We start from the raw sequence: 25,182 nt of genomic DNA on the forward strand, positions 1-25,182 counted from the left end.
CCATAAGTTTTGAGACAAAAATCGTACAAAATAAAGAACACGCCAGAAAAACATTTTGAACATTTTTCTTTATTTTATATAATTTTTGTGTCGAAACCTTATGGACCGCATTGTGTATTCGCGATATTGTGATTGATCGAAAACGACGTATGTTGAGTATAAATGATCACGTGTTTCTAATATAAATTGCATATATATATGTATATATTTCATTTATCTTATACATTCCTCGTATCTTACTTATAATACTTTTGTGTTCTGGCTTCATAAGCCGCACACAAGCGAGCAATCGCGATGAAGATCGGTATTATACCTGATTACGTTGAATATAAGAATTTAAAAATCGTCCATAAATAATCGACCACTGATCGCGTTAATCATCGGGACGCGCTGCCGTGAGGAGTACGAAGTAAGAACAATTCATTTCATTGATCAGGAAGCACCTTGATTTCCGATTCGGAGCTATCTCTCGAGCGAAATGTCTTTTCCCCGCCACGAGTATCTTCGGAGAAAGAGAGAGAGGGAGAAAAAAAGAAAAAAAATCTTTGCATAAGTGAGAAGTTTCTGTCGTGTGTCGAGTGTAAACGTAAAACGGTGAATACGAAGGAGGAGGTGCATATCGCGAAAAATCGGAAAAACGAAGAAGCCGAAGCCGGGGGGACTACCTCGTTACACGCGATCACACGAGTACGAGGGGGTATCGATTTCGTAAAAGTCGCCACGCAGCTCGCCCGAGTCACGCATATTTAATTACGTTTACGTTTATGTTCACGTTTATTTGTTTAGTTTATTTCGAGTTGCATGCTTTAAATGTCATCCAGAATGCTCAGTGTACCTGTACTCTCTCGTCGTCTCGTTTCTCATGTCTGTTAGGCTTCGTGTACACACACATCTGAGATCCGTCGAACAATGTACATGCATATTCATAAATACGAGTCGGCAAACGGCTTGTATACACATTCCACTTCTCGATAGAGGACATATGCGAATGTGTGGTTCCACAGGCATTCCCGCTCCGTCCGACGAACATCCCTCTTATCTCGTCCCATTCCTGCCTTCCCCCTTTCAAATTTTTATTGTCGTTATTTATTTCTCTAAGTGATATTATTTAAGATCTTTTAAGATGAGATTATATTTTCAGCAGAGCGATACGTTGCTAGGATCTTGAATAATTAATGACAAATTATTCTGAGGTAATTATTGATGGATTCAATTAATAAGAAAGAAAACACGAAATATGAAAAATGCCACGTAACATGTGTAAGACAACGTATACCGACATGAGACTGTTCTAATTTCATGTAACAGAACAATACTATCTATTACGGCATCATAATGCGATACATTCATGTTCGTCGAATATTTAACAAATGAATCGACAATCGTTTGGAACACATTTTGGACACACATCGAAAAATATGCGTAGCGCGTATGAAAATCCACGATCGCAATAACGCAACTCTCTCGAGCCACCAGAGCGCAATGACTTGTATAATGTCGCGTGTTAATGACAATAGAGTCGAATCTCTCGCGTATGAAAGAGAAATTAAACGCACAAATTCTATAAAACAGCGTCATCCGCCTTCTTTTCCCCGCAATTTTCCTCCCGCGAACGTACATGCACACATTCACGTATGGTATACACTTGTGCGAAACGTTTCGGCGTGCCGCCCGCCCCGTGCGTGTGATCATGCGTGTACTTTGCGTGTGCGTATGTGAATAATTTCATGCATGTGCGTGCGCCTCCTCTTGTCCCGTTTCCTCTTTCCGCATTAGCACTGACCGAAGGTCCCGAAGAAGGCCGGGGAGAGGAAAGTCGCCGTTAAAGAAAGTTCTTACTTCGCTCTCCACGAAGAGAAACAGCGCGCGCCGTCGATTCCTTCACATCTTTCCGGTTCTTCCCCCCTTTTTGTTTTCAAGGACGTGCCGTAACGCGCATAATTGCTTTTCTAAAGGACGCGAGTCTCGTTTTTAATGGAATGATTAATGCGCGGGGCGTGATCCAATAGAAGAAGATAGAAGAAGGTGAAGACGAAGAGGCGAGCAGGCAGATCGCGGCAGCAAAGAAAAGGGTTGATTTCCCCACAGTCACGCGCTGATCGTCGGATTTGCAAAATTAATTTATCAAAAATTTCTCTCCAATCTTTATGACTAAGTTGAAAATGAATTTCGAACCCGTACACGTTGTTCTTCAAATTCTTTACAAGCGCGATGTAAGAGGATTAAAATCGCCGCGAAGATATTCGCTTTTGGCAACGATTTATCGCGAGATAAATAAGAACGAGATAAAATGAAACTTTGCAGAGAAATATTAATGATGTACGATTATTTGAGCGTGGAACATTCACAATAGTTTCGTAATTGAATAAAAATTTATGATACCTGTCACGTTTATGTACCTGTTACAAGATATTGATCGTCATAACGAACGGACGACCGTAAACTGTTCCGATCGGTCTCCGAAGATACGAGCTTTATAAATAGATACGCGCCTACCGTTTTCGAGCTGCAAAAGGAACCGCACGATCGAGATCACGTAAGCATAGTCGAGCGGATACAAGCACGACACTACTTACCGAAAGGAGCATTCGAGCGAGATTCGCGTACGCGGCCGTAATTTTTTTTTCTCTTGGCGATCGTGGTATAGGGTTTAAGTGTGTTGTGGGGGTGTGCAGCTGCATGAGAGGTGCGTTGTTGTGTTTCAGTGCTCACCTCTATGACGGGGCTAACCTTGAACTCTCTGAACACCCAGTCAGCGAAGAAGTTGTTCACCTGCCAACTGTGCGGCAAGGTACTATGCAGCAAAGCATCCCTGAAACGCCACGTTGCCGACAAACACGCCGAACGACAGGAGGAGTACAGATGCGTCATCTGCGAGCGGGTGTACTGCTCGCGTAATTCCCTGATGACCCATATATATACTTATCATAAGAGCAGGCCCGGCGACATTGACATTAAGTTCTTTTGAAGGTTTAGATAAGGTAGGGACCACGCTAAACACACCTATGGCGCACAGCATTTCGAAGATTTTTAACATAGTCTCTCAAAACTCACTCCTATACGACTTAACAAACATAAGTACACATTTCCTTCCTTTCTCTCTCTCTCTATCTCTATCTCTATCTCTCTCTCCCTCTCTTCCTCTTTTATTCTTTTTCTCTACTTCTCAGTATCTATTTTTTATATTCTCTTTCCTTCTTAGGTACATATCCGCAAATATATACCGAAACGCGCACGCTTGTTTCCCGGATCGCGCCTTCTTTGAGATTTATTTCTCATTCTAAATTTTTTTTCCATCTCGCGCATCGTCAAAAGATACATCGTCCTTCTCCCCGACTCGGTCGGACGACCCCCGCCGTCGCGTCGTTGTCCCGACGTACGGAAAGCTTGTGTTTCCTTTTCCTCCTCGTTCCGCACCGGCACTCCGCGAATGGTGCATGCCACGGCGAGAAACCGGTCTCGACTTGCACGCGGGACCTTCTTTCTCTTCTTGTTCGCCTTACGGTTCGAGTCTCGCGCATCGTCGTATCCGCATCCCGGCTCGCGTAACTGCTTTCTTTCCTTTTATCCCGTCGTCCTTCGCGCCCCTTCGGTACCGTACGCGCCGCTGATCGAGTTCTTCCGGTATTCGCCGGTCCGTTATACCTGCTGTCAGTGACTCGAATTCCCGATGCATCAGTAAAGCAGCATGCCGCATAGCTACATCGGCGCATTGATAACAACATGAATACGGATAGGTTTTTTCAAAAGTCTGCTAAAGAGATAGAAGTCTGGAAAGTCTTGCTAAAGACAATTCGAACGTTCGGTATTTTACAACTCTTTTGGACATTTCGCATTCTTTGGGAAATGTATGTGTCATTAATATAACAGAGACACCGGCGCTTCAACTGTGACGTTATACGTAGCAAATGAAAGTGATTATGAATGCTATTGTTGCTTTCATATTACTTTCATATTGGTCGCGCAAATATTACTGCCATTATACTGTTATAATAGGGTCATCATGGGATAAAATGACGGAATTATTACTTCCTATTTCAGCCTATTATGTGTAACGTCACATAATTGAAGTGTCGAAGACTTCATCGTAACAATTCTTTCATCTGCGTAGATTTAGTATAAAATTTTATAAAGAAAAATCATTGCGCTGATATTATCGAAGTCATTACACAATACTAAAAACATTGAAAACTGCTACACTCTGTTAGTGAGTTGCAAGATTGTTGATAATTCTGTTAAATCTTTGTCATCTTCTTGGAATAACACGTTAGTTGACTTTCTGATGCAAAGAGTCATGGGAATAGGTAGAGATGGACACGGTGAATTAAAAAACTTTTGGGTGCTAACATATTAAGAATGATCGATCATCTCTCCGAGAGACAGGAATCTATTACGAAGACCCTAACTGATCTACGTCTTTCTTATTCTTTTCTGTTTGTGTGACGTCCACATTTCGTGCCTCCTCACAATCTCTTTTCTTTCAGTCAATTTACCAATCCTGCTCATCCTACTCGTTGCTTGCTTGTTTGCATGTCCATCTGATTGTCCGCCTGCTATCTGCTTGCTTGTAGCTTTGGCTACGTGTTTGTCTTGATTCGCATTTCTTGATTATTTTTCTATGTTAATACTGTTGAATCCTCGCGTTGAATCGGAAGAGAGTACGCGATACGTCGGTGGGAGAGATATAAGAATTGAATTATTTGAAATGAGATTGGGGCGATTCGATGCAATCGCCACGATTGGCAGAAATTGCATGTTTAGGATTTTATGCGAGAGCGACATTCGTCAATGAATTCTCGCTAGGCGAACATTGTACGCTAGAAATACGATATAATTTTTAATATTGTTTTTGGTTATCGTTTTACGTTTATTGGGGATGACTGTTTTTTTTCTGATTATTTATTAGCATTTTTATTATTTCTGCTTTTCTGTTGTCATCTTTTATAAATTCGGGAACCGATACGAAATCGCCCCTTTTTTAGGCGAACATCGAATAACCAGAATTATCGTGAAGTTTCTTAACGCGAAGGACGTTATATACCTGTGCGATCGCGAAAGCTTGAGACTGTTCGGTTTCAATCTTTGACTATTTAACATGTCTTTGGAGATTTATCATTCATCCGATTAATGACATGATTAACAATAAAAGTAGCGTGTGCTTAATTTTTAGCACCTGTATAATATGTCGCACTACACAAACTCGTTAGTAACTTCTATCAACGGATTGGTTCTAATACGCTAAAGCATACTAATCACTAATTCGATGCACGCGGTATAATACATAGATCCTTTTCTTTATCCCATCTCTCATTTTTCCTCTTCCTCAATTGGGATATTTTGGCATCTCGTGTCCCATTCTGGATACTCGATAAAATTCACAACAGCAGAATATTATTATCTAATAAATTTATCTAATTTATCTATACAGAGCTTTGCGATTACACAACTTCATCATTCTGAATTCTTTTCCTTTCAAACTGATAAATCAGAGTTGGTAATTCCAAGTTTAATATGCATTATTGTATGATTCTTGCTATATTAAATTATGTAAATTATTGTTTAGTATACATTACGCGTTATTCATATTATAATATTCGTATTGCTTATAAAATTAAGTACGATGTAAATTAGCTGTAACGATTTAAATCGGATTGATTTTTGAAAATTGAATTTCGACACTTTTAACGCTGTTTCTAAGTTAATTTAAAAGCGAACTGTTTTTTTTTTATACTTGGCAATTAAACGAGTAAATGTAGTGTGTTTTTAAGATGAAACTAGCTCAGCCTTCACACGAGACATGGAAGTGCCAGCTCTGAGCTTCTAATCGATCGATGCACCTTGCCAATGTGTCATCGGACCGTCACTATGATGGCCGATCGTATTCTTACAATATCTATAAGACGAAGCAATTAACGGAGGAATCGAAGCCATTATAATTTCGACGACTCTAATCTCATATGTGCTAGACACGCGAGAGAAAAAGCGCATCTTATACGTCGACAGCGTAAAGATCTCTATTTCCCGTGTTTATAGCATTGTGAAATTAACTCCCATCGAAATTATACCGGTTTCGACGTGTGTACCGAATCCTGACGGATAACTGTGGATAACTCTCGCGAGGAGCGATCTTATACAGATCTGGATGCGTTTCAGGTACGGGCAACGGGATGCATCCGGCACCGACGACGCCTCCCACTGTCATGTACCGAATGCCACCACCCACGGCGGGTGGCATAAACGAGCCTCAGGAATGTCCGTACTGCCGTCGCACGTTTTCATGCTACTACTCCCTCAAACGCCACTTCCAGGACAAACACGAGCAATCGGACACGCTATACGTCTGCGAGTTCTGCAACCGTACGTACCGTACGAAGAACTCGCTGACGACACACAAGAGCCTGCAGCACCGCGGCACCAGCGGCGTGCTGAGGCGGCTTCTAAAGGCCTCGGCCATGAAGAACGTCTTCGGTAGCATGCAACACCAGATGCAGATGCAGCAGCAACCGCAATGAAAACGTCGGAAAAATCAAAGTCACCCTGTGCCGGATCGTCCGCGTCGTCGTCGTCATCGCCGCCGTCGCCGTCGCCGTCGTCGTCGCCATCGTCGTCGCGCTGCTATCGTCGTCGTTTCTCGCGCGAATCGCTCGATTGACATCGTCGGGCACGCAACCCGAGAATCAAGGCCAGACTATCGAGAGAACATGGAAGTACTACTTTGCGTATCCGGGATACTCCCGTGCCGCTTTGAGCAGCACACAATAAGTCGTTTAGCTCGAACTTTGATTTAATTAAATCGCGCCACGCTCTTAAGTTGCGACTTGCGCAAAAGTCGGTTAGCACAGACCACAGATCATTTCTAAACAATTCCTCTATCTACGTTACTGGTAAACCAGAACTGGGCGGATAATCGCTGATTGAGTTAATTAACCGAGATCGATGCGATTCATATTACGAGCTGGTTGAATTGAAGTGAATTTAGCAGCAACCTGGATTAACGAGATCTTGTTTTTCCGTCTACGCTGTATTTAGGTTCGTAATTCGGGAGAAGAGACTGCGAATCGCTAAATCGAGATTAGTAAATTCAAGAGGGAAATTCAGTCTCTTGTTAAATTGCGGCAAAGTTCTCGTAATTTCAACGATTAATTTATCCTTATTACGCGCATCTGCGAAGCGCATAATGCCTATCGTGATCGGTTATCGTAAGACTTTAAATGAGAAACGGATTAAAGAGAAGGGAGGAAAGCGGAGAGTACATGGAATCCCGAATCGCGGACGAGTCATTTCGGCATTTTCTCCCAGTTTTCCCCCTCGCTTTTCCGTCGGTCCACCGAAAGCAAGCGCGCGATTCTTCTAGTTTAGACTCGCCAATGTAGCGTTGTAATTTTTCTTCGTCAAGACTGCAATGAATCCAAAGAAGGACAATTTGACTGAGAAGCTTGTAATTCGACTGAAACTGTGAAGGAAAAAGAGGAGGCTCGAACGTTAAGATTTATAGTGCGCGAAACAAAGACACATTCCATTGTCAGCGATCAGGATGCTGGTGACACTGAGTTGACCAAAACGGCCGACTGCCCGGCAAATTTTCGAGCGGAGAATCTACGCGTGGGACGACGCGTTTTCGAGGACGACATTATCCCGCCGCGAGTTTATTTTTTTCTCTTAGCTAACGTTGTCCAAAAAGCACCCGAGCGGAAAGATTAGAAAAAGGGCGTAATTAAGACGGGATGTTTGGGGAGGGAACAGTCTTCCGGAAATCGTTTCCGAGATCGAATTTACGTTACGAATTCTTCTGTATCGGCGCTCTCGAGACGCGCGCCTAACGGTTTTCACGTCGAACGAAAATGCGCCTAACCCGTTGGGCGTTTAAAACGTCGAATTGGCGGACGAACGGGCGAGAAACCGAGGGGAAACCACAATCGCGAGAATCGTGAATGAGATCGGGAATCTGACGTCGAAAACCCACACGTCCCGATTCCGCGTGCGTGTTACGTACGCGCGTGTGCATGCCGAATGCACTTTCACGCGGCCGAACCGCGAACGCGCCGAGGTCGTTTACGCGTATGTATATCGATTCTGAACGGGACAGAGAGGGGGCGTGGGGGGGAAGACGAAGCGAATCGACGACTTTAGGCCTAAAGGCGAAACAAAGCGCGAGGATGCACCGACGCGTTCGAAACGCACGCAAAAGTGACGTCAATTCGGTGAAAAGTGATCGCGGCAACGGCGGCAATTGAGGTCGAGACGTGTTGCTAATCGACGTGGAACTCGTCGTATTAGCATAGAAGGCAGGGGATGGGGGGGACGATATCGGTTTTACGAAACGAGAGAGAAGAGAAAGGCGGGAGAGCGTGTATAGACGCGGAGGTGGTAGAGATATATCATGGGTTCTTAACGTGTATATGTAGATTCGTCGTATGCGCTAAATACAAACTATATTTTTAACTCTTTAAAAGTAATATTTTGAGCTGTAAATATATTATATTCGTACGATACATCGATAAACGATGATATTCTCCTGTTCAGATTTTATAAAAATCGGCATAGTCCTACGTAGGTATCTCTCGCGGATGGGCGGAGCAGTGCTGCGGAGCTTACAACCCGCTTCCCGATCGCCTTTCGCATTTTTAACGAGCATTTCAAGCTATCTCTGCAAACGCACGGTTTTTACCAAGAAAATCAGTCGGGTCAATTAAGCCAAGGGGGAATTGTTCCGTTTACATTCCGTCTGCCTGTTTTCCGTTACGTCGCAAAGCGTTTTCCGCAAATCGGACTCCAAACGGTCGAAGTAGCCTCAATTCACTGAGAGATTATGGAGCACTGCTCTGCACCTCGAACTTTAATATATCCACATTAACAAATGTACAAGCAAGAGGAAACCCTAAAAGTTGTTCATCGTAACATATTCAGGTTTAAAACTCAGCGTAGAGAACGAGAAAATGTTGATGTTTTATCTGTAAGGCGAAAAAGGAAATGCCATAATAATTAACGAGCAAGTACAAATTATCGTGGAAAATATAAATTATGTCTACGTCTAACTCTTAGGATGCGTAGTATCGGAAAGGGAATATTTAACGGAAGCGCGGAATAAGGGGAAAAACAGAAACGGCGGGAAAGGATCACGGTCTGCCTCGAATTTCATTCGTGGCCGGACGAAATGATTAAAGGGGGATGGAAAAAGAAGAAGAAAATGCGCGGGAGAAAAGGAAAAGGGTAAGCACGAGTTTCCAAACATATCTTCGAAGTGTGAAGTATACTGTGAAAAAAATATACGATTTTAGATATTTAGCTATCTCTACCGAGAGATTTTATAATTATTACGTATACATTCTTAAATCAGTGGACCGATTCTCGATCGGTGACGTTTGGCCAGGGCATAATGTGGAGGGCATATCGATTGAACGAAGTGCGGCCGAGAAGCCGCGAGATTTTACATTTCTTGTCTTTCTTCTCCTCTTTTCTTAAAAGAAGAAAAAAAGTCATTTTTTGAGCTAAGGATGCGCGATTGGTTAGTGAAAAAAAGAAAATCCTAGTCATTCCGGAAATTTTTGTGATTCTGTGATATCGGGGATCGTGGCATCAAACGATTCGACGAAAGACGAAAAGAGAGAGACTAAAAAAAAGCGTATGTCTGTCCACATTATGATATCGCCGGGCGTACTTTTAAAAAACTCTTTTAGCGACGAAAGAAAGGAAATTAATAATTGATTATTAAATAATGTCGGGAAATTTCTGTGATGTTCTTCGGTTGGTATACTAGCGCGATTACGAAAGCTATGTGAATGGAAAAAAAAAGTATACGGAATTTATGTCGATGTTCGGTGTTGTACGATGTATTGTAAGAGGCGAAACTGTATCGGGAAAAAAAATTTCATCTTATTGCTTTGAAATTTTCGAGATATGGGGGATAAGAACGGGGTGTCGGGCAACCGCTGATTGATTTATCGATCTTAAGGGAAAAAATGCGTCGTTTATTTTAAATTCGACTTATTTATTTATTAATTGATGGATGTGACAAGGGCAAGCTCGATTCGATCGGCAACTTTGATCTTGTGTCACACGCAGTTCCAAATTTCATAGATCCGTGCATTAGGTCGAGGAATATATTTTTCTCTCCACTAAGACGACGTGATAAGTATATTTAAAACGACGCACGAACGATCAACTGTTGCCACTCGTCGCATGATAGACTTTAGTCTAGTGTAAACGTCTAGTGCAGTTTGCACACGCGTGTTGGGTGGATAAGTATGCGCGCACGAGTGTGTATGTAGACGTGTTTATGTGATCGCTCACATATATTGTACAGGTCCACATGCACACGAGCTGCATGCGAACTGCTGCAGGGTAAACGACCCATTACACGCCGACGTGAACGCGAAAAAAAAAACGAGAGGAAAAAACAGAGAATGACTATAGATTATTTATCGGAATGTGCCAAGGTCCCGAACCGTTTACACGGACGAAATTTTAGATAGGTACGCGCCCCGTCTCTCCCGTCGAGGAGAAATATTATCAATATTAATCATTAGGATATGTCTGAGGTACGATTTAAAAAAAAAAGTGGAAAATTATCGTGGAGATCTTTTGGGGATTTTTAATATATATGAAACACTTTTCGTCTTGTATGGTTTATCGTAAGCGGGAAAAACTCCCGAAAAATCGCGAGAAGGAGCGACACGCGGCGAAAATATTATTCGATTCTATCTAAACGTTATCTTTCGCTCGCATCCTGTGTACAACTCGTGCGTGTACGTACTCGTGCTAGAGAGATGTGAAGGAACCGCGCATTTCTTCGCGCGAGCGAGGGCCGATCAACTGTTATTTTACAACACTGACCGCGTAACTCAGCAGGATTCATTGTCACGGCGGTAGGGGTGCGACGCGCGTGCTGCATCGAGGACCGCACGGAGAGACCGCAGCATCTCTCTCTGCGATCCACGCAGTTGCCGTTCAATTAGAATTACGCGTTTTTGCGCGAACTCTCGACCGGCGACAAAATGGTGCAATCTCATCGTCAGCAGGCTATATACGCCATATAACCATTCAAAGCAGGACCGTTCTTCCGGTGCGTGCACACCCCGGTGTGTTCGCCATACCCGCATTGTTAACAGCTTCCTTTTGACCCGTTGAAAAAGCCACTTCTAAGTTAGTCACCCATTCTTCGACGAACGGGTTCTTCGGCGTAATTCGAATCGATATAACTGAAGAGGTCAAGTTTACTTTCTGGCGCTGTGACGAATACTTTGATACGCGAATTTACTTTTGAGAAGGCTGATTTTTGTAATCGTTTTAATCGTCGATTTATTTAAAGACTCAAATTTATTTCTATTAGTTTCCTCGTTTTTAATTCCTACTTTTAGAGGAACTGACTGATTAGATTTTTTCCTGTTTTTTTTTAATTGGTTTAAAGTTTTCTTTCATTATGTGATATTATATTACCAAAGAGAGCATCGAGAAAACTTTGCAAGACTTTCTCCGACGCGAGTGGTATTTACCTTGGAAAATATAGAATCGCGAAGGTCGCATTTATGATATATCGATAAGTTTCCATCGAGATTTCGGCTGAATTATTTTCGTTTAATTCCATGGTTTATTTTATCGTGAAAACGCAACTTTTTGGTTTGGTGGTAAGCCAATGGCTGTGGAAAGCCGATACTAAATTGACAATAGCGGTTCATATAATTCTAGTATGAGGAATATCACGAGAGTCCGGGAAAGTTGTAAATCGATTGTTTAGGAACACTCTTCGGTTTTAACGAAAAGAGAAAAGAAATTTTATTTTCCAAAAGGGGGATCAAATGGAACTATAAAAGGAAAACAAAGAGATGTAAGAAACGCGTCAATGCTAATCAATAAAACGAAATAGCGATGTAATTATATGAAATTAAAGAAAAAGAAAGAACGTCGTGCATAGGAGAAAGACTACTTAGATTTATTTTTATTATGTCTTCAAAAAGACTTTAAATAAAATATTTAAATTGTGCCATAATTAATATTAACAAAATCTTAAGTGTAAATTTATTGTTACGAAAGTTTTTAAATTTATCGGAAGAAATGAAAATTACAAAAAAAAATAGATGAAAAGAAATGGTGAAACGCTAAGAAAAAGAAAATATCATTACTGTCTAATGGGTAACTAATAGTGCGATAGTTCTTAGAGATGAAATGTCGTGTCAGTTTAATGACGATTGTCGTATCAACAAGAGAACCTAGGATTAATAACGGTTGGTTATTTACGCTCAATATAACTAAGAACTTACATAGTATGGATCTTTTCTACTTGTACCAAAAATTTTATTGCTAACTGTCGACTTTGTTTTCTTTTTTATGTACATAGGGCATTACCTCATGTCGTTCTTATCGAATATGCAATGCGAGATTATAATTAAAGAATTAATTAAATCCGTTTGACTATACGGGGACGGTTGCTTCACCAGTCAGATATTCGAAAGAAACGTATATAGGTCGCACTAATGGCGATAAAGTTTGTTACATACGATATATATATATCTCGGTACACATATATACATATATCACACATTTTGTTATGTTATGACAAAATCATTATGTCGCTGCATCAACATGCGTTATGTCGGCGTAATGCATGATGCGCGTGATGCGCCATTAAGCTTGACGAATATCTGACGAGTGCAGCACAACACACCGTCTACAGTCAATTCACCATCCAATCCAATTATTCGGGCCAATGGGAACTTAGCGAGATTTCAAATGTCATACGTCGTCGTGTCGTTCAGTGAACGAAACGACGTCGGAGAATTCGATGTACCCTTGAATGTACATACGTGTACTTCTGAGCGAATGAGCGAGCGAGAGAAAGAGAGAGAGAGAGAGAGATGAATCCACGTGACCACATCTCCAACGTGTAATTGAAGTGTATATGTGTATGTATATGTATGTGTGTACGTATACGTATATGTATACGATATATCTGTGTACATATTAGATTAAGGAGGAACGTCGAGCGTGTACGAGCTGTTGCGAGTAATCGAATCATAAGTCGCACGAGCGTAAACGAATGAGGTATGCGCTATTTTCTTAATGTATCATACAACGTAATAGGCACGGAGAAGGGCTCGTAATAGCTGTGGATTTGTTTCTGTCCATCCGTACAGGAAGTAAAGAAAAATGTAACGGAATTTTTCTTTTGAGAAAAGAGAGAGAAAGAGAGAGAGAGCAAAATTGAGCTGAAACAGAGTTCTTGCGATGCTTGGAAAGAGACTTCGCATCCACAGCAGTTACGTATCTCTTCGCTTTACGCATTGTACGTCCGTTATTTCTGATACTATTATGGACATCATTGTACGTATATTAAACATATCTTCCGCGAGTCTACCCATATTATAGAGAGAAAGAAGGAGATACTTGTGTATTCTAATTCATCGCCAGAGAGTTTTATATATTATGCTTTATGTATCATTATGATTATCTCATTGTCACCGTCATCGTCATCGTCGCCGCCGCCGCCACAGTTTTCACCAACGTCATCTTCATTGGCAATAGCAATCATTTTTCTCATCGCTATAATTATTTTATTATTATCATTATTAATTATGATTATAAATATCATTAGTAGGAGAGCATGAGAGAGAAAGAGAGAAAGATAAAGAGAGAGAGAAAGAGAGAGAGAGAAAGAGAGCAATACATTAGTTTCTATATTACTATTATTATTATTATGATTAATGCTGCTGTTATTATTGTTATTAGTACTGCTACATTACTATTATTTTCAATATTATCGATAATTTTTGTTATATCGATACGTTTATTATAAGATTATAGTTTAATTAAATTTTGTTCATAGAATGTGTACGATATCGAGGACTGGTCGACAGTACGTTATGTTGCACTATGTACGGATAAATATTGTATAGACACTTTTGTTAGAATATCTAATTTCTCAGATCCTTATTTTTATTTCGTATTCTATTATGACGTTTTACAAAACCGATTGTTTAAATGTGTTAGGGGATCTTATTGACTTATTATTATTATTATCACAGTTATTATTATATTATTATTATTATATTATTGCTGCTATTATAGTAATTACAATTATTATGACTATTGCTGTTATTATGAGTACTACATTGCTATTATCGCCATTCACCACTGCAATTATCTTTTACAGCTAATACCGCTACCGCCACATAATCGATATAGTTATCATAAAGAGTAATATTTATTCGGAAATTCGTTGTGACGTATGTATTTCGTTCGCAAATTTGAGGTGAGAAAGAGGGAGATACATAGTCACGACGTATATAGACTGCGACTCGCGAATCGCACAAGAGACGTCCGCTCGTGTCGCAAAATATTCGCCGACGCGCACGCGACAAGGTATCGATCCCTTTTTATCGCTACATTGTAAGCTTAATTTTAGTTGCATCATCGTCACAGAGATCATAAGTTGTCGAAATGTAGAGCGGGTCGTAGAACGCAAAAGGATCCACGTGTTGCAAGAACAGATCACAGCGATTTTCGTTTACCGGTTACCTTTTCAGATTCAATTCTCGTGTCTATTGATATTTGAAGGAGGGTTGAAGAACATCAATGGAAATACGAGATTATCGCGAAAGAAGTAATTCTAGCGTGGGACTCTGCTTCTTACATTCCGTTTCGTATTTGCGTTTCTTCACCATACTCGAACCTTGACATAATGTCCAAAGTCAAATGAATAATTAATAGACAATTACGCTATTTCGGATCGAACCTGAGAAGTGAGAAAATCGCAAGGCTTGACGCGAAGTTCGAACGTGTAGTCCTTTTTTCATTACGATTATAAACGCTTAAACAAGGATATTATTTGCAAAAAAAAACAAATATTTATTTTAACGTCTAATATTATTTTTAGCTAATTGAAGAAAAGGAATTTAACAATTTTAATTTTACTAAATTTAATAAGTGTGGCGATCAATATTCAATTTTTTAATATTTATTAATATTTTTTCCCCTGGGCAATTAAGCTTATAATTTTATTATCGCTGCAAGCTGCGTTGGTTTTCCAGAATTATTTCGCAGCACATTATATCGAGATTCGAGTTGCACCGACGCTTTTTACATCCCATCGTATCAATGTCAACTTACTCATTGAAGCGATTTAATTGTAATAGAAAATGACGCCGTCAACATGAATCCGTATTAAGTTTTTACGTAACGGATCAACGCTTCTCGACAAGAATTCCCGCACAATTTCGCGACGTTGTGGAATCTTCGGTGGACAATCACGGCCCGACTATAATTATAATGTAAACAAAGTGCAACACGCTGCCTTGCTGAACAGTACAAGTACAAAACGAAATACAAATACATAAAAGAAAAAGGAGAAAAAAAAAAGAAAAAAAATCGCGTCTTCGATTTAATGGACGGGAACGATTACCGGTAGTTAAGGGATATCAAAACGAAGATAAAAACGACGACAAATTATTAAGCCGTTAAGTGATGGAAGAGAACAAAAAAAAAGAAGTAAATAAATAAATAAAAAAGAAAGAGGCTCCGTTGTGCATGTGACAACGGCCCGGATCCGTCGATCATACTATGCATGCACGAAAACTAAATCAACGACGGTGAAAATGCGTTTGTTCACAGATACCTCAGTTGCCGTGGCCTCAGACCCTTTCGAGTTTTACAATCACTTTTCGCTACAATACATGTCTTGTCCGTCTGTCTGTCGCACTTATAATTTAGAGAAAGAGAGAGAAAGAGCGCGCGAGAGAGACTGAGAGAAAGAGAGAGAGAGAGAGAGAGAGAGGGGAGAGGTGTAGCGTGGTAGTACCTTGCACTTGTGTAAACTCATGGATCATGTATATAGATAATAATTGTGTACAGTCGTCGCGATAATTGTGTTAACGCGCGTCTACTTTGCTGGCTTGCGACATTTTGTGTCTAGCGAGAACTTAGCGAAATTATATACCGATATCAATCCTTACTTCGAGTCTGCGTCCGGATCGTACAGAATGAACGATCGCTTCGACTGTCATCCACAAGCGTTTTCTTTTCTTAAACGACATATGCAGATTAAATTCTAAGCGGATGATCAATTTGATCGGTTCAGAAAATGTAGGAGATACAAGAATATATATATGTGATTACACCGTGACCCAGAACCAGAGTAGTATCCTTCATCATTTGAACGCTGAGGGCAGAAGTTTTGTATCTCCTACGTCTTTTCCTGCGATATAATTTAATCGATCACAGGACGCACAACAGATACACGTGTATATATTTATCCCGTGAATTACATGCATCTCTTCTTCTTCCCTCGCTGATCGTTCTTCCGTCACGCGTCTCCGAGCCGAAGAGATCCGTCGTGATCGTCACACAACCGACCTCCGCGTAACAACTTCCGTAATTAGTACATATACGGGGTACATATACCCCCGTCGAGCGGTATATGGTATATTCCAGGCGGATACCTCCGTCTACATTCGCGATATAATCGAGCCCGCTCGAGGAGGAACAACGTTCACTCCGAAGAAGCCTATCCGATAAAGAGCCTAATTACGTTTTACGCTTCCGCGAAATCATAATCCGGATTCGTTCCGGGACAAGGGATCCACGCACAAATGCGAAGCTTCTCCGGCCCCACCGCCGGGCCCGAAGCGAGACGACACTGCCAAAAATCTAATACGTACAGCTCGTTAGGACCGTCAAATTCCACCGCCCGTCCTCCCACCCATGAGGATCATCCTGAATTTTATCTAAATAATGGATGTATAATCTTCCGCGTCTGAGGCTCGGCAATAAGATATACTTCTCATCATAAGCTACAATAGTTGTTGTTGTACTTATTTCCCCTCTATTTTGTCACCAGTCTCTGGATGTTAATGCGGCTACGAGCAACACGTGCATCGTTCGTATGCGACGGACTCCCATGAAAATGCACCGGGGAACGAGTGATAGAACGACGCATGTGAGCGCGAAACTCGCCGTATTATTACTATTATTATTATTATTATTATTATTATTATTATTATTATTATTATTATTATTATTATTATATTATTATTATATTTTACAGAGTGCGGATATTAGATATAAAGATATGTATAGATAGATTGTACACAGACAGAGACGTACACACAATGCGGGCGCGCAAGCACGCGCTGTACACGCGCACACATATACACATATTGTTCCGTTATCGCCGTTATACCATCCGTGTAACATAACATTGCAAATAAACTTGCAGTTTATTAACCGATCAAACCTGTGACTCCTTCCAGCGATTCTGCTCTATAAGATTATTGAAAATAAATATTTTTCCACGTATTTAATTTCAATAGATATACCTTGTATCCCCAAGAAGGACCAAAGTGAGAAAAAGGATTTATTTAAAGGTAAAGTATTTTTCATATTTGCGTTAATACTTAAATATAATAATTTTTTCAAATGTATAATTCGAAATATAAAGTACAAAAATAATTTTACTTATTTGATTTCTCAAAATGCACGAAAAAATTATTTTAACGTAAATGAGAACGAATTAAAATGTTTAGGAATGCTGAGATTTAAAGTAGATTTAATCTGTCACGTAATCTGCTAATTTGAGGATTTTACCAATCCGATAATTATTAATTACGTACATCTACTATATATAATTCTAATATTAATATTAATTATAACCTAATTCTAATGACTATCGTCAGCAATATTTGGGATGAGTTCACGGGATTAAAACTATGATAAGTACGTTTGGAGTAATTTATCTTCCTTCGTTACCTTTCTTATTAAAAATAATAAATCAAACCACATTACAAGTAACGTGAATTATAAAAGTAATCGCGTAAAGCTATAATTTAAAAAGTAATTCGATTAGACCGATCTAAAATAATATATTTGAACTAAAATAAGTCACGTAGCAGTTGTCACATTCGCGATCTACAATTGAAGGTAGAGCCAAGTGTCGAATGAAAAAGGTGAGTGACAGAGTGACATAAACTGCTTGCAACTTTCGCGAATATAGACCACGTCTCCACCCGTCGAGCGACGGACGAAATATCGACGCATCGGTTTTACCATGAAGTCTCATGGCCTTGAACGAGGGGCGCAATCCTCGACACAGTAGTATGGCGCCGGGGTGAGTTTGCGCGAGCGCAGCATCGGGTGGTTCCCCTAACGTAGCCATAGCCGTATACCTCGTTCTAGTCCGCCCTTTTCCTAATTGACCTTAAGCCTAGATCCTAGCTTGAACATAGCGAGACCAAGATGATATGCCCGTATGACTGACGAGAGATTCAGTTACCGATAAACGAAAGTAACTTATTGATTAGTGCTAATCGATTGATGTTCATAAATTCGTCTTGGAGACATCGCTTTATTATCGTAGATACCTACGCGCAATTTACGCGAATAATTATCGAGGAGAGTCCAAGAGCCCTTCAATTATCGAGATTCGTTATTTTCCATTTGCCTTTAAGACATTCGCGTGGATGAACGTAGGAGGGAAACAACGGAAGGCAAGAAGATCGGGGAGATCGCGTGGGAGCGCGCGTGCGCTCGCTCGCACGTGTGAGGGTGTGCGCGGAATTGAAATCGACTGGAGGGGTAGGGTGCGGCGGCAGGGAAGGTGCAAGTGGCAGGGGCAGAAAGGAAGGAAGGGTAGAGGAAGAGCGCGCGGAAAGGAGAGAGAGGGGCAGACAGATACGATCGGCGCGAAGATTTAGTCAACAACGCGCGACCACCTGTAGTTGTAGCTTCCAGCCATCCCTGAGAGCCACCCTTCTCTCTATCTCTATCTATCTCTCTCTATCTCTCACTCTCTCTCTCTCTATCTCTCTCTTTCTCTCTCCGCGTCGCGCACTCCCGCAACTTTGTCCGTCCCATCGCGAGATAGCCACGAGAACCGAGTTCGCCAGTTCCGGGCTGCGAACTCTGGCTGACATCCGGGTCGCACAGAACGGACGGATCGCGGGGGGGTCACCGACGACGATCCCGCGCCGCGACAAACGGCGGAAACGGAACGCGGGAGAAACGGCTTCGGCTCCGTCTGAGCTGCGACGACGGCGACGACGACGACGCTGGCGGAGGAAGGCGAGCCTGGACACCGTCCCGATTTACATCTCGTAGCAACCTGCCAGTATTACCACCAAAATGAAGACATCTTCGTTCTCTCTTCGCGTGATGCGCCGGGTGAGTACAGATTCTATTGCACATCCGTTTTCACCTGCCAATGGCTGACTGTCACCACCGCCGCCACCGCCGCCGCCTCGCCGAGAGATGATTTTCGAGAGGCGTCGGTGGAGTACTTTCGATGGGAAATTACCTCGTTATCGAAACGCGATTGAAATACGGATAGAATTCTTCCTCGATCGCGCCAAATAAGAATGTTAAAAAATAAATTAGAAATTGAAAATTGCTAGAACTGATATGATACTGATTGCGAATTTTTTTGATTTTGATACCATAATATTTTATAAAAAGACAATTAACGTAAAGTAGCGTGGAAGAAATGGAAGAAAAGTTAATATTATATTGGTTTATATCTCTGAAATAGATTTGAAACTTCGAAAATGTATATCAATTTCGATGTACGCTTTTTTTATGTCTTACATTCATTAGGAAATAATCGAGAAAGGACGGAATAATATTATTTATATACCGAATAATTACTGCTATACTTTTGACCTACTTTATGAAGTACGCTTTGTGGAAGGTACCTATTCCTACGGAATTTCATTTTAATCAACAGCATGATTGTGTGAAGCGCGGACGGAGATCGATGCGACGTATCGCTCGGTACATTAATATTTATGAGTTTCCTTCCGGATAGGAGAGTGAATCTATCACAAGGTTCGAGCTAGCGCGAGCGCGCTCAAATAACGATCGAAGTTAGCAATAAAGTTTGTAATTTAATGGAAAAATTTTATTCGCGAAAAGGAGGCGGCCTTCCGAATAAATTTTCACGGTTACACGAGAAGCGCGGACAATCGATAGTAACGGAAGAAACCGAGATGTTGACCTCGCGCGAAGATACACTCGAACAACTCGATCACCCTGAGACGATCGCGTAATTTGATCGTTATATATTTAAACGTTCTCGGATTTCGAGCGTCGAGCGCGCAAGCTTTGAAAGCACCGTTTATTCAGGGCCCGGAGCTCAACGTTGTCTTCTGGTACTTCGCGAGACGTAGGGACGTGGCCGTTTCTTAAGAGGTGAGAAAACCAACAGCACGACCGTGAGGCTCGAGTTTCCTGTCGCGGTGTCAATTCACGGATTTATCACATCCCTCCTGGACTCAGCCGAGAACGATAAAATCGTGGACGACGCGGTCGATAGTCCGCTCAATTTGCCACTCCCATTCAATTTTTCAAATTCGTAACGCCCATGCATGTTGAAAAGGGCATATGAACGATATTGTCATTTTGAAAGAAATAGATTTAAGAATTTGAAGTTTGGAATTTCTCATAAAGAAAATATTATACAGTGTATGCAAAGTATCCAAAAATTTAATAATCTTTATATTGTGAGATATCATATCTTTTTATATCAGATATATGTCACAAAGTTGTTTGTAGCTTATGACGTAAGATATAAAAAGAAAAAAAGATAAAATTTAAACACACGAAAGAAACACATTATCTTTTGAAAATAAAAATTAATAACGGAATGTATAAAACAGATATTTTACATGTAATTGACATCTTATATTCTACATATATTTTCACGGATGAACTTTCTCTAATCATATGCTATGCAACTTTTGTGACAACATAAATGAATATATAATGAATCGAATTAACTTTCATAAGACTTTGCAAACCCGACTATATATCTTGTTTTACTGTCATAAAGTTATATACCGTGAATATTCGCGTCGACATTTACGTCGTAAGATTGCCTGAATGTACATTGCACATTTTCAATAAAAATGTAACCAGGTTTTTTTTTGCTCCGAATCTCGATCGACCTTTGAACAAAATTTTAAATAAAAATTTTTTTTCGTATCACTTTGATGTCGAATGACAATACAGTTGACGTGCAATACTCGACTTTTTTTTCTACGTTCACTATAGTGGGCGGATTATACCGCCAGTCGTCATATCGGGGAAAAAGCAGGCAGGTAGGACGTGCGCGAAGGACGAGACGAGAATCCTAACCGTACGCACATAAACACAGACACACACATGCACACACGAACACACACACCCGTACGTATATATAGATTTCCTTCAGTTTCCCAGGCAGCTGTAGGGCTGATGGGATTCTCGGGTACGTGGTAATCCGGGACGTGACCTTCGGCGTCGTTTCTAATGATCTCAGTACCTTCGCAACGAGAGAAATAGACTTGAACATCTTCCTCTGATGGAGACACGTTTAATTAATTGTATATGTACCGTAACTAAACATGAAATGTCTATGTCTCTTCTTACCGTAAATAGCGTTGATGGCGGCAATTGTTTCAATGACTACTATTATTTTAGCTTTTCACATTATTTTGATGGTTGTGAAACAAATTCAAAAAGGGATCTAGTCTGAGACACACTACATACACGCTAATTCATTCCATGGTGTTCCATGATTCATTCCATCGAATATTATATACGATATAGGTTTTTTATCTTATTTTCTCTCGTCATTTTTTTAAACGGTAAAGTATCTGAAAAGTGATTTTTATGTGACAATGTGATTATTTATAGCACGTTGCAATATAAAATCTTGGCAACCTTTAAATGGAAAAGGTTATAAAAGGGCGACTAACACATTTGTTAAGCAGCAAGGCTGGCACTCGTTCAGCCAAGTTTCGATGTTAATTTATGGCATACAACAGAGATTTCCGCTCTGCGAAGTGTGCGGCTATAACGCGATATTGGCGCCGCATAGTGTTAATATCAATAATGGACAGTAATTGTTCGTACGTTACGATGCAAGAAATATGTACATCGATAACGCTATATTGAACCAAATTAAAGCCGGGAATATTGCTTCGATCGCGATAGCAAATGAGGACCATTGCGTACGTCAATGAATCGATTAACATAAAAACGATAGAGGATACCATCAGCCAAAGATAATAGTCGATATACCAGTTACGCCTTTTTTTACTCGTACGGTCTGTTCGTTCTTTTCAAAGCATATTTCGACTTTAACTGTATCGTGTATTGTGTATCGTATTCAACATTTGAATGCACTTCTATAAATGTAAATGGTGCAAAATATTCGGTAAATATTTGACTACTATAATCAAAACCTTTATGGGAGCTAACTAGTGATTTTTAGATTTATCTTATTGTATCATCGACAAACTAGATTATTCTATATAACTCAAATAATTGGAATTTTTAAAGTTAAATTCACTTTTCACTTTTCGCGGTAATCCGATTATTGGCTAGAATTTATTGCAGCGATATTACAAGCGTATCGAGTATTCCATTTGAAAAGGGGGAAAATCATTTTATGATCGTTTGTACTGACAATCACGGTAGTTTAAAATACATTCCTGCTTATGAATTATATACGGAGACATATAAAGTATCGGACTGGCCTAAAGGACAACAGCCCACCTGTTGCTAGGCCTACAACAGATATAGTAAACGCCTCGGCATTTTGCGACTCGCTATTGAAAGCCTATAGTATGATCTTCACATGCATTTTTATAACATTTAAAATTGTAGCCATTCGATTTTCGGTTTTAACTTAATGTTGTAGCGTCAACGAAATGAAACTGTCAGAATGCATATTTGATACGAATGGCGAATATGGGCTCTCGCCTTAATGAAGTTTATGAAAATCAATAATAATTTGAACGGACATAATTAAATAATAATAATATGATCACGTCGCATTTGATTAATTTCATAGACGATTCAGCGGTATCGCTTAGCTCTTCCTGAACTTATTCGGCCGTATATGTAATTTATATTTCTTATGTTTCTATTGTACAGGCGCATCGCGGACCGACAGTCGTGCAGGTACTTTAAAGTTAAGAAGAAGTTTGGGTCGTTTGTAGCTTAGGCGCCACTAGATTAGTTCTGGAATTAGAGAGCCGTAACTCGCCGCCCTATTAGCGCATAGGTCATAGCTTTCAAGACGTTAGAGCAGATCTCGTTGCTGAGCTGTTATATACGTCTGATTATAGTTATTGTAACGTAATCATTCTCCGGACTCCACGGGATTCGGTTAACCCGCTTGCGTTCATCATTTGTATAAAGCAATTTGTATTTCTAGGATTTTTATGTTCCACATTTATATGCAATTTATATAATACATGCATTCGAGGAGGCGGGGTCCTTTGAAAAATCGCATGGAAACGCGCCGCGTCCTTGACGAAGACTCGACATAGATCGCCGTAATGCATCTTATCAGCCTAAGTAATATATATCCGCCTATATTAAATGCGGAGAGATAATTAAAAGCTCTCGCTACTCGGTGTACGCAGAACAGCCTGTGTAGTATAATCGCCTCATTTGCGCCAAGTGAGTTCCATAAAAAAAAATGTAGGTAGTGCCAGGGTCGACCTTTGAAGTTATAGATCAGTGTTACTCAACTGTCGCGGTGTAAAGGCACATTTTTTTCCTACGCCTTTTTACACGTCGTGAAACGCCAGAAGAAAATTGCAAAGACACGGCATTGATTTTATCTTTTATCTTTGACTATAAGGACAAATTGAGGAACACTGAGCTGAGTAATTTGAAGAGAAGATTTTATAGTTAGAAACGTTTCTCTACTATTGTGACCTTTGATAAAAAAAAATTCGAATAATATGCGGTATCTTATATCTAGCCTGTAGTTCGCAGCATGATATTTTAGGATGCATGAAACTAAAAGATAGTACTCGTATATAATCAAGGATCTCAGTTACTTCAGCATGTTTTTCATCTACATCCCTTACAGAAATTTAATACTGTGATTATTTAGCTAGTGATTAATTAAGTACTTATTTTGAGTATTAAAAGTACTGTTTTTAATGATTTTAATACTCAAAATAAGTAATTAATTACTAGCCAAATAATCACTTACAGTATTAAATTTTTATAAGAGATATCTACAGAGCCACGCCGTATACATACGAGATATTTGACGTATTTTTTTTTTATGCAGATCAAACGCAGTCTAATGTATCCTAACCAACTTATGCTTTTAAAATTTACTTTAATTTTTTATTATGGAATACGTTTACGTATAAGCTCTGAGTAATTAATTTAACTAAAAGCAACATTTCATTCCCAACTATTAATAATTATTTTCAATAATTATTCTTAATGATTGATGAATAACGTGCGCTTTCTTGCATTTTCGAAGCTTCAATCGTGCACTTCAATTGGCTCTGTTTACGTATTGCTTTCTGATTATCTATTTTGCATTTTCTCTTTCGCGATCAGTGATTTCCAAACTGCGCATCTTTTACAATTCAAAAGTTTGTCATACATAAATCGAAATTTAAACAATGTTAATTTTCAGAGACTCAATTATATATTTATCCTTTACATATATATTCGTTCTTATATTTAAAAAATTCTTATTTATTCCACATACAAGAAAAGAATAAAATTTTAAGACAATTCTAATGTAACAAAATGTTCCTAACCCAATACGTTTGAAAAACACTGATGACTTCGATCTTGTTAAATTACATGCCGCAATTGATATCGAGAAAAAAATTAAGAACCCCTTTTTCTAATGTGTGCCTCTTCTTTCTTTTGTAGGTAAGTGTGTCACACAGCGCGAAGCTTTCGCACACCGTCGGTAAGTTGTGGCTTTTTTCCCTTGAAAGCTTCTGTCGCGGACGTTACTGTGCTGTCGTTCCACATGCTGAGAAGCTCCCCGGGTGCTACCGCGCCAGTCGGTACAGTTGAGAACGCACGATCTGCTCGAGTGAACGGGTTACCGACGTGTACGCGCCACCCGGTATATATGTCGGAGCTGTGCTATTATCGTACTACTTATGCGAACGTAACACGCGCACTTAAGACTGTGATTACCCTCCGCCTGTCCGTCTATGCCTGTCTATTTGTGTTCGACGCCGCTTCCAACACCCTTAGAAATGCTCGATGTTGCCCGCAACCCTTTCTTTTCGTTAAACACCGCCAGGTGGGTATAACAACTTCATTCATTGGACCTTACACTTGCTAGATCCCGTGACACGACTATGCATTATGCATTCTGTCAGACTGATTACGTATCGACGAGCGTGACTATGGATCAGTAATTGCATTTCATAAGTTACA

The 25,182-nt window shown here is 40.2% G+C and overlaps 2 protein-coding genes across 2 annotated transcripts in view; both read left to right on the forward strand.

Annotated features, from left to right (window-relative positions):
* Positions 1-2,846: 2,846 nt before the first annotated feature.
* Positions 2,847-17,214, forward strand: LOC139812540 (broad-complex core protein-like). The gene is made up of 2 exons (XM_071777416.1): positions 2,847-2,981; positions 6,154-17,214. Exon 2 carries the CDS (start codon positions 6,168-6,170, stop codon positions 6,510-6,512), a length of 345 nt encoding a protein of 114 aa, XP_071633517.1. The 5' UTR covers positions 2,847-2,981; positions 6,154-6,167; the 3' UTR covers positions 6,513-17,214.
* Positions 17,215-18,677: 1,463 nt separating this feature from the next.
* Positions 18,678-25,182, forward strand: part of LOC139813616 (neo-calmodulin) — a 46,692-nt gene continuing 40,187 nt past the window's right edge. The window contains exon 1 of the mRNA XM_071779199.1: positions 18,678-19,146. Within this exon, the coding sequence (XP_071635300.1) occupies positions 19,108-19,146 (39 nt within the window). The 5' untranslated portion in view covers positions 18,678-19,107. The remainder of the gene's footprint in view (positions 19,147-25,182) is intronic.

Source organism: Temnothorax longispinosus, chromosome 5, assembly GCF_030848805.1.
Source record: "Temnothorax longispinosus isolate EJ_2023e chromosome 5, Tlon_JGU_v1, whole genome shotgun sequence".
NCBI lineage: Eukaryota > Metazoa > Arthropoda > Insecta > Hymenoptera > Formicidae > Temnothorax > Temnothorax longispinosus.